Genomic DNA, 11,120 nt, shown 5'->3' with positions numbered 1-11,120 from the left:
GTCTTCTTCTCCGAAACTACAATTCCGATTGGCTTCAAACTTGGTATACAGCTTCTTTATGATGATGTCAACACGAGGTATCGAAAATATTTCAATCTGGATCTGATTCTGGATTTGGTGCGACTTTGAAAAATTTCCCCATTATAAGAGATAGGAAGTGGATTGATCTAATAAATCAGTAAGTATCTATGATATCAAGTTGGAATTTGAATTTTTTACAGATCTGATTGGAATATGACCAAAACATGGGCTATTTCTGTAATATAATAAATACACATAACTGGGTGATAATAAATGGCATCTAGATACATTTCCCAAAGCTTTTAATTTGGCCGGTAAGCTACAGGGCCATTGGTCCTATTTTTCTTAAGACAATTCAAGTTGTTCATGTTCTCAGATTTTTAACGAAACTTTGTAGATGTAAACCTGATCATTATGTAATTTTACTTTTTACACTGTTGTTATTTTACTGGTCTGGCCCACTGGAGATCATATTGGGCTGAATGTGGCCCCTGAACTAAAATGAGTTTGACACCCCTGTTCTATAACATTGATTCAGCTGTAAAACCCATGGAGTTGACACTGTCACTGACAGTGGATGGAGACACTTGGTTTATGTTTAGTTAATGATAGATTTTACTAAAAAAAAAAAAAGTCACTTTTTCTTAAATTTTCTCCATTTTTGATAGAATAACCCTCAAGTATAATTTAAACTTTTATGAACATCTACATAATCAGTGAATTAACTATAGGAAAATACTGGATTTTAACTGAAAAATGCAAAATACAGAGCATAATATTAGAATAAATGTTAATAAACCACTTAAAGGCTCAAATTAAAGACATTTTTATTAGGGAACTGCAACAGAAGTAGCACTGGGTCTTTGTGGGTTAAGGCGGGTCTAGGAGGAAGAATAAACGAATCGCTGCATTTGACTCGCGCAGGAGCAGGAGGAACCTTTGGGCTCACGAGCGCCTCCTACCATGAGGCAGGAGTACTGTCTGCCTCAGTGCCTTTGATGCGGGTTTGGGACTGGGCTGCTGACTGGACATGTTACACATGAATTTTATACATTATCCAGACTGGAGAGTCAGTGCATATAATCAAAGTGTTTGAAATCTTTTTATTGGTGATAAACGGAGACGGAAACACACTAATTACATGGGATGAAACAGTTTGTGAAGGATTACAGGTGAGACAGGTGGCATGGAAAATACATTTATAGAACAGATTAGCTGACAAATGTCAAATTTTATTTTAGTTCAACCCTTTCATGCATGAATTATGAGAACCATAATCAAGATTTTTTTTTTCCTGAGGGTTTTTATTCCTCCACAGGCATGAAAAAAAGTGATTGAATTTTTTATTAACCTATTTTTCATGGAGTTACAAAAATGTCCACTCAGCTGGACATCGTGCATTTAATTTTAGAAGCAAAGAAACATAAATTTATTGATATACTGTGGGAGAGCTTTGAAATAAAAAACGTTTTTAATGCTGCTAATCTGATGTTTTCTCACATTTTTACTCACTTCATGGAGATGATATGCAAAAAAAAAAAAAAAAACAACTTAAAATAATAATAATAATAATAATAATAATAATAATAATAATAATAATAATAATTACAGTCTAATCGAAATTACCAATTTTTTTTTTACACTCAAACATGTTAGTGCAGATCAGGTTTATCAAGAACAGCAAAGTTACAGTAATGGTATGAATTGCAGTGTATGGGATGATGCATAAGTGTCCACTGTGTTTGCTGATATGGAGCTAAACAACAAAATCCATGAAAATACAAGAGAACAGCTGTAGAATAGCTGTCCACTGTAGTGACCAGTATGCATGAAAGAGGTAATTTTTTTTTTTTTTTTGCATGACGCCAGGTGAGGTTCTGCTCTGACCGTGCGTCACTATTTACCTGAGTCTGTGTTAATGTTTTGGAGAAAGATTTAAAAAAAAAAATAATTATGTTTTGAAAGAGTGCATCATGAGATAGACCTCAGTTTTTGTTTGAATCCACTGAATAAACATCCATATGCATCAGTCACGGACCATTTTCTTATATTTCAAGTGTTTATTATTGTGAACCCAACATGTGTTGCAATAATAATAAAAAAAAAAAAAAAAAAAAACCTCATGGATTGTGTGGTGTCCTACTTGTACATTGTAGTAAAATGACACAGGTTGAATGGTGTGCAATTCCCAGAACCAAAAAGTGAACTTGTCCATGTTCCCGCAGTGTGATGCTGTGCTTGTGTTTGGGTTCTAAGCCAGTGTTGGAGTTGTGTGAGGGAAGCCCTGGTGTTCAGTGCAGCAGGGGAAGCGCTCAGAGGAAACGCGTGTAGCGATCGATTGCTACTGTCTGATTTCTGATGTAAAGATGGACGCCTGCCGAAATAGGTAAATAAACACAATTAGCGGTTTGCGTTCCTGTGATTGCGGTATTGTTCCTCCATAGGCTTTTCTAATAACATCCCATCGTCGTCCCCCTTGTCCTGGGTTTGTCCGGGGAGCGGACAGGCGGACCGCCGCAGTGCAGCAGTGTTGGTCCGGGACAAGCCTGGCACTAGAATGGATTTGTTCAGCCGCAAAACCATTCAGTCCAATACAAACGTGGTACCTTGTTTCTATTTACCCAGACTACGGGGATACAAGTGAGATAGTTAGTTTGTAGCTGTGTCCTCTGTGGCTCATGTGTGCAGAAAGACAGACTGTTTTTTTCAGTTTCTTCGACCTATTCATAGCCGCGCTCTTTGTTTTGTTCAGTCAGGTTTGGGCTAAGCTACTTCCATCCGAGCCGGAGCACACACTAGACTGGGCTAATATGGGGCTTCGGCTTCCTCTGTTCCTGTTTATTGTCATGTTGCAGTGCATCTAATGCCCCAGCTAAGTTCCTGTATTTGCTGTGATTCGCAGGTTATAAATGTCAGCAGTAACCCCCTGGCTGTGATCACCGTATAGTTGTAAGCAGCAGACATCACTGTTGGTTCCATACTGTCTGTTCTATTATTGTCTTCCTACATACTAGTTTGACCCCACGCTGGTACTAACTGTGGATTCTCTCCTGCTGCAGCCCTGTTTTGGCCAATGCTTGCTGCGCTACAGCATGACCACAGCAGCGTCTGCTCATCTGGTAGTTCTGGCAAATGAAAATGGAGGAGGTTTCAATGTCCAGCCTGGACAACAGCAAGCTGGAGGTACAGCAGAGCAAGGACAGCCTTCTACTGATACAAACACCACTGGAGATCAGCATTTTCTACACACACACACACACACACACACACACACACACACACACACACACACACACACACATACTGTAGATTGTCTTGGTGCCAGTATATGTCATGGAACAACCACTGCAGACATTCCACAGTGCCTCCTGGACTAAGTACTTGTTTGCCACTGTGTTTCCCTGTTAGGGTCTAGCTCAGGACATCCTGTCTGACCTGGTGGAGGATGCATGCCTCGGTCTTTGCTTCGAGGTCCATCGGGCTGTCAAGCAGGGCTATTTTTTCCTGGATGACACGGACCAAGAAAGCATGAGGGACTTTGGTGAGCACAGTTAGTCATCTTGTGAATTAAGTTTGTAGATTTGTTTCTCAGTTATCTATCTATCTATCTATCTATCTATCTATCTATCTATCTATCTATCTATCTATCTATCTATCTATCTATCTATCTATCTATCTATAATCGAACATTAATAATAATAATAATAATAATCTTTATTTATATAGCACTTTTCATACATTAAAAACTGTAGCACAAAGTGCTTTACATATCAGTTTAAAAATCAGTACTGCCCCCCACCCACACCCACCCACTCACCCGCATACACACATACACACACACACACACATATATATGCAAACCCACAAGCTCACACATACTTAAGAAGACTGGCTGAGCACGGGTAGACCAGAACAAAAATGTAAAAGTAAAAGAGGAGGCGCTGTCTCAGGGAGCCATCCGCACCAGGAGGCAGCCGCCGACCCCGGCAACCAGGCACCAGCAACACAGCCCCGCATCCCAACTAGTGGGAGAGGGCCAACTGGGGCCCCACACCCACCAGAAAGGAGTGGACCCCAGAGAGAGAAGGCGCAACAGCCCCCGGAGTCCGCAGCCGCCCCCCGGCATGGAGGGCTCCCTCTGATGAAACACCGGAGAATAAGAAACATTAAAAAGATATAAAGAATTGATTAAAAGAAGCTAAATTTAAGACATATATGAAAATAATAAAAATATTAAACATTAAAATGATAAAACAGAAGCACTGGTTAAAAGAATCTTAAGATATATATATTAAATATAACTATAAAACCTTTGAGTAGATAAAACAGAAGCATCAGTTAAAAGCCAAATTAAAAAGGTGGGTCTTGAGCCTGGTTTTAAAAATTTCTACATTCTCTGCGGCCCTGAGGTTCCCTGGCAGGGTGTTCCAGAGGCGAGGAGCATAGTGCTGAAAAGCTGCCTCGCCATGAGTTTTTGTGTTAGCTTTTGGAACTGTTAAAAGGCCAGTGCCAGAGGACCTCAGGGTCCGCGAGGGTTCATAGGGTAAAAGCAAGTCTAAAAGATAAGAAGGCGCAAGACCATTAAGACATTTAAAGACTATTAAAAGAACCTTAAAATCAATCCTGAAACACACGGGGAGCCAATGCAGTGATTTTAAAACCGGTGTAATGTGAGCCCGCCTTCTGGTCTTCGTCAGCACTCAAGTGGCTGAATTTTGAAGAAGTTGGAGTTGTGAGATTCTATCTTTGGGAAGACCAGAAAGCAGGGCATTACAGTAGTCAATCCTACTGGAAATAAAAGCATGCATCAGCATCTCCGTGTTGGCTCGAGAGAGAACTGGACGGACTCTGGCTATGTTCGTAAGATGGTAAAAACCTGTTTTTACAATAGATGTAATGTGTGGGATGAAAGTGAGCTCAGAGTCAAAGATAACGCCCAGGTTTTTTACTTGTACAGATGGGTTGAAAGAGTATGCTTGTAATTTTGGTAAGTATTTCTCTCTCGTAGCCTCAGGACCGATAACTAAAACTTCAGTTTTGCCCTGGTTGAGGTGTAAGAAGTTTTCTGCCATCCAGGTTTTAATATTTAAGATACAGTTAAAAAGGGCCTCAACTGGCCGAGTGTCTTCAGGAGATATGGCAATATACAGCTGTGTGTCATCAGCATAGCTGTGAAAGTTGATGCCATGTCTCCTGATGATATCCCCAAGTGGGAGCATATATAAATTAAAAAGTATGGGGCCTAAGATTGATCCTTGGGGCACACCACATCTAATTTCATGGATCGCTGAAGAGCATGTATCCATACTTACCAAAAATTTCCTGTCTGTGAGATAGGATTGAAACCAGTTAAAAACAGTACCAGAGAGGCCCACCAGGTGTCTCAGTCTATTTAAAAGAATTGGGTGGTCTACTGTGTCAAAAGTAGCACTCAGATCCAGTAGCACCAGGACTGAGATCTTGTGTGAGTCCAAGTTGCACCTGAGATCATTGACTATCTTTAAAAGAGCTGTCTCCGTACTGTGATTAATCCTAAAACCAGACTGATATTTTTCTAAAATGGTATTTTTATTTAAAAAGTCGTTCAATTGATTGAAAACAACTTTCTCTATAATTTTGCTTAAAAAAGGTAAGTTGGATATGGGTCTGTAGTTATTAAAATTGTCTGGGTCCAGGTTGCTCTTCTTCAGAAGGGGCCTCACCACTGCCGTTTTAAAGGCAGTGGGAAAGGTGCCCGTCTGAAGAGAGCAATTAACAATGTTTAAAAGCTCGCTTTCAAAGGATCCATAAAATAACTTAAAAAGTGATGTGGGAATTGGGTCTAAAAGGCAGTTGGTTGGGTTTACTTGGGAGAAAACTCTACCAAGTGTCTGAGCATCAATCAGGGCAAAACTGTCCAGTGTTTCATCAGGTAAAAGTAGACCATCAGTCTTATTAAAAATGGTTTCCTGGACAGGTAAAATACTAGATCTGATAAAATCAATTTTGCTCCTGAAGTGGTCTGCAAAGCTATCACACAAGGAGTCAGTTGTGGCAGAGTGTCTGGTGATATCCGGATTAATTAAATGATCAATGGTGGAGAAAAGGAGTTTGGGACTATTTTTGTGTGAGGAAATTATATTGGCGAAGTATGTGTTTCTGGCTTGTCTGACTGCCTTGTTGTAAATTTGAAGTTGTTCCAAGAATAACTAATGGTTTATTGTTATTTTTTTCTTCCTCCATTTTCTTTCCACCATCCTGCGTTTTCTTTTCAACGTTCGTGTTTCTTCATTTCTCCATGGGGGTGTAGGCTTTGTTTTCACCTTTTTTGTAACCAGTGGAGCTACAGAATTGAGGCTTGACTTAAGTTTGTTATTAAAATTTTCAACAATAAAATCACAGGATGCAGATAAAGGAACTGGAGGGTATTTTTGTAAAACTTCAATAAAATTTGCTGCCACTTCAGGAGTCAGACAGCGCCTCCTCACAGTCCTCACCGAGGTCTCCTTTATGTTAAACCTGGTGATGCTAAAAAACACACAGTAGTGGTCAGATACAGCCAAACCAACAACAAAGGACACACTCGTGGACAGGTCATGGCTAGTGACAAGGTCCAGAGTGTGTCCCCTGTTGTGAGTCGGCTGCATGACGTGTTGGGTAAAGTCCATGGAATTCAGTCAGTTCATAAAATCTTTAGACAACTTATCGGACTCATTATCAATGTGCAAATTAAAATCACCGAAAATTAAAATCATATTGTAAGTGGTATGGATTATTGATAAAAACTCTGAAAACTCATTAATAAAAGCTGCGCACTGTTTTGGTGGTCTATAAACAGTGACACAGATAATTACAGGGTTATTAAAAACAAATGCATGGTGCTCAAAGGTGGGGTACTGATCAAATGAAATTTGCTGGGTAAAAAGTGCATCAGAGGCGATTGAGGCAGTACCACCACCTTTCTTGCCCTTTCTAATAGAAAATACAAAGTTAAAATTTGGTGGGGTAGCCTCGGTGAGAACTTTTGGTGCGTCCGTGCTCAGCCATGTCTCTGTTAAGAATAAACAATCAATCCGATGATCTAAAATCAAGTCATTAACAATAAAAGGCTTATTTGAAAGAGAGCGGACATTTAGAAGTGCCATACTGAAGGTTGCAGATGAGTTATTGGTTGGGGGTGTGGTTGCTTTGGAGTTAGTGACTGTGAGAGTGATGAGGTTGTCTGGGTCCATTGAGCGGGGTACTTTTGGTGGGTGTCTGAGGAGTCTGTGTGTTGTCCAAACCGGGATGTGACTGGGAGGGTGTGGTATTGCAGGGAGTATGCTGTGTGACCAAAGGGGGGAGCTGTGAGCTGTTTTACTGGGTGAGGGGGGAAACACAGGTGTAGGGGTGTGTGGTGTAAACAGTCAGTCGTGTGGGGCAGAGTGTAAAGTGTACTGAATGTTTTCAGCTAGTATAGAGTTGCCCAGTTTGTTTGGGTGGACGCCGTCGCCATTAGAACATAGTCTTCTTTTGTCATGGGACGTGCTAGAAATACTGATATCAAATGTTATCTGAAAATGAAGCCCTGTAAATTAAAACCTACAGTGCATACCTTGTATTGGGTAATTCATAAAATGAATGTGTTAACATGAGGATTGAAATATACTGTCTTTGGAGGTAGCTATTATTTCTTTTTGATATGGAGATAGCAATAAAGCACGCAACAACATACATAAATCAACATTTATATGTACAGTATATGTCATACAGTAGTGTTGTTCTTCTGCTCTATCTATCTATCTATCTATCTATCTATCTATCTATCTATCTATCTATCTATCTATACATCTATACATCTATACATCCATACATAGATAAATAAATAAATAAACAAACAAACAAACAAATAAATAAGACCATGTAATAGTTCATTGTTTCTTTGTTTTCCAGAAATAGTGGACCAGCCAGGATTGGATGTGTTTGGCCAGGTGTACAACCAGTGGAAAAACAAGGAGTGTGTATGTCCCAATTGCAGTCGGAGCATCGCTGCCTCAAGATTTGCCCCACACCTGGAGAAATGTCTGGGAATGGGACGCAACAGCAGCCGCATAGCCAACCGCAGGTATGGGAGTAAAACAGGTTCATCATCCCCAAAAATATCTGGTTAAAAAATAGTATAATCTCATTAAATCGAGGTAAATTTGACTCAATAACAAATGCCTTATATGCTTGCACAACTGCCTTGTAGACCCATTAAAATTCAACAGGCTCCGTTATAAATTCCTAATACTCATACTGCATACTGAGAAGCGTTTGTACCAGTATGCATTATTCTGTTATGTGAGATCAAAAATCAGTAATATGTGTTGGTTTTATTCAAATTTTGTCATTTGCAGTGACTAATGCTGAGTCATTGTTTGTGAAACCTTCCCTCTTTTACAGAATAGTCACCGGTAACAACACGAACAACAAGTCAGAGAGTGACCAAGAGGATAATGATGATGTTAATGATAATGACTGGTCTTATGGAGCAGAAAAGAAAGGTAATGAGCTGGTGTACTTGATGGGACTTGAGGCTAGATATTTCTGATTGAATAAACACTTATTTAAAATCTAAATTGTAATGTTTTTATTTTTCAGCCAAAAAAAGGAAATCTGATAAGGTATGTTTTTTTAATTATAAAAAATCTGTTGTTGAATTTCCTCATCTTTACATAAACTCTGTATTAGTGTATTTATTTGTGCACCTGTGAATGAAAACCTAGTTCCAGTGGTTTCGGTTCACTGTCATTAAGAGCATCATACCTTCTGATTATCTCATAAAATAATTTGTATAATAGGTCGAATATGACTTCTCTTCTTGCATATACTTTAACAAAATCCCTCTTTTTTTTCTCAGAACCCGAACTCACCCAGAAGATCCAAATCATTCAAGCATAAGAGCAGTAAGTAGCTTGTTTTACTGTGTGTTTTAGTTGATTTATTTTGATTTATCCTCTGTGTGGGAATATGAAATGTAGGGGTTTGAGCTCTATATGCATATACTTTGGAATCAAATATGGAAAAATATAATAAAAAATAAATTAGAGCAGTAAATTGAAAATAATCCTCACATTTCTATTTGATGGTGTAAAAGTAGATATAAATCTTTTGTGGAATATGTATATTTTTTTCTCATTTAAGAAGTGAACCCACTTTGTATTAACTAATTTCATGCTTAAACTGTATCTTTGTTCAGTTGTAATTAATTTAATGATGTAATTAATGGAATAAATAACACACAGCCTGCTGTTTATTCCCCTTAGGCATGATGGGTCCTCGACGTCGAATGGACAACCAGGAAAGCCCACGCATGCTGATGAAAGATGAGGCATTCCCTCAGTAACACACCCAGCCACAGATAAACATTCTCCAACCATTGTGTGCACATATACACACAGGAAGACCAATAGCCTTCAGCCTTGGTTCTTTTAGTGGTGAAATCAATGGACATTGATGTTATAGGTGACAATTATGGTGTTTACTTCTCTGTAGAGGCGGTCCAGACCTCCTTCAGTATGTACTTGACAGATCTTTTGACAGAATCATCGTACCAACACTCGTGTTTCTTTCTTTTTTTTTTTTGCTCCGTTAACTTTATTCTGGAATTATTTGCTGGAGCCCAAAGTAATGAATATATCCACATACTGTACAATTTCATTGCACACATTGTGTGTAATCCATTCAGAGGCCAAGCAGAGGCAGCTGTGTGACAGCGTGTGCACATAGAGTATGTTGTTTCTAAAAACACAGAAATAAATATGCATTAGGTGTTCTTATAGTTTCTCGCCTTTTTAAATATTACAAAATTATGTCAAAGTGTCACATTACCTGTCAGACAATCATTACTAATGGTTTGTCTTATTTTCACATTCACTGTCAGGCTCATTGTCCTCCAGCTGAATTACAACAGTATGTGTGTGAAACAACGAAGTCGTCATTCACCTGTGGAAACTTGTTTTGAGATGTTCAGTAAATGAAGCCCTAATTGTAAAAGCAGGTGTTCTCTGCAGAAAAACAGGTTTATTTTATTTCATTTTTTTGGTGGATAGATCGGCTTGTTTTCTAGCATTCAAAAAGTTTTTGTATCATGTGTTTACATTGTAAAGGGTTACATATATCCTTGGTGTGATGTGATAGTGTAAATATTCCAATAGTTGAATTGCTGCTATCATGGCTCAGTATGTTTCATCTGTTTAGCATAATAAATGATTTGTTACCTGTCCTTAGGTCTCATGTTTATGTACAACCCAATCAGGTATTCACTGTGAATTTTAATGGAAATGAAACAACAGCAACTGATTGCATCCCTGCACAAGTCATGATCAAACTATTTAGATTACATGTAAAGAAAGAGTACCCAATCTTAAAAGTTGAGACTTGCCAACAGGGGATGCTGTTGATTAATTTGTGTGGCCTAGAAATTTTCATTTTGTAGGTATGAGTTTGATAAATGTAAATGCTGCTGTGTTTTAGTTTGTTATGCGTGATATGCAGTGCCTCTTCAGAATAAAGTGATCCGTGCTGACTTAGAACTGAACACTGTAAATGGGGATGAACATTTCGCTTTGTTTTCATGTTGGGCTGCTTTGAAAATCTTTACAATTGTGAGCAGGACCAGGATAAAAAAAAACAAACAAACAAAAAAAACAGTTCTGTGTTTAATAAATAAAGGTGTAGCTTAAATTAATTATTTCATGATACCAGAGATATTTGGCCAGATGTATTGTGACCCACTATGTGCTGCTATAGCCTACAGAGTGAATTTCAGTGTTGTCTATGAGGTGAGGCTTTGAGTCAATGAGAAAATGTGCAAAGTGATCCTAATATAGCAAAGTCACTAGACAACCCAAACCGGTGGCTTTATGAGGTCCCATGTGGGCTATCAAAAATCCTGCTCTGAAATCAGGTCTTTCAATATGACCAGGACGGAGTATAATACAGAGTCATTTAGAAACAATAGGAAACTGTAGATATAGACAATGCTTTCATGCTTCACAGGTCCTACAAACTTTTATCTTATTAAAACACAGACCTTACAGGAAATATACGGATAATTTAAGTAATTTCAGGTCAAATGTTGTCATTAGCACTAACGT

At 38.6% G+C, this 11,120-nt stretch overlaps 1 protein-coding gene across 3 annotated transcripts; it reads left to right on the top strand.

Moving 5' to 3' along the window:
• The first annotated feature begins 2,291 nt into the window (after positions 1-2,291).
• atxn7l3b (ataxin 7 like 3b) lies at positions 2,292-10,549 on the top strand. Of its 3 annotated transcripts, none has more exons than XM_030122505.1 (9): positions 2,292-2,407; positions 2,924-2,970; positions 3,081-3,204; positions 3,430-3,562; positions 7,933-8,104; positions 8,425-8,525; positions 8,623-8,645; positions 8,882-8,927; positions 9,288-10,549. In XM_030122505.1, exons 3-9 carry the CDS (start codon positions 3,154-3,156, stop codon positions 9,365-9,367), a joined length of 606 nt encoding a protein of 201 aa, XP_029978365.1. In that variant the 5' UTR covers positions 2,292-2,407; positions 2,924-2,970; positions 3,081-3,153; the 3' UTR covers positions 9,368-10,549. The 3 variants fall into 3 exon arrangements, with proteins under 3 accessions (XP_029978365.1, XP_029978367.1, XP_029978366.1); XM_030122507.1 differs by having other exon boundaries at positions 2,924-2,989; XM_030122506.1 differs by lacking the exon at positions 2,292-2,407 and adding an exon at positions 2,439-2,623.
• The last annotated feature ends 571 nt before the right edge of the window (positions 10,550-11,120 follow it).

This window comes from Sphaeramia orbicularis, chromosome 19 (genome assembly GCF_902148855.1).
Source record: "Sphaeramia orbicularis chromosome 19, fSphaOr1.1, whole genome shotgun sequence".
In the NCBI taxonomy this organism is placed as follows: domain Eukaryota; kingdom Metazoa; phylum Chordata; class Actinopteri; order Kurtiformes; family Apogonidae; genus Sphaeramia; species Sphaeramia orbicularis.
This window is presented reverse-complemented; position numbering and strand designations above follow the sequence as displayed.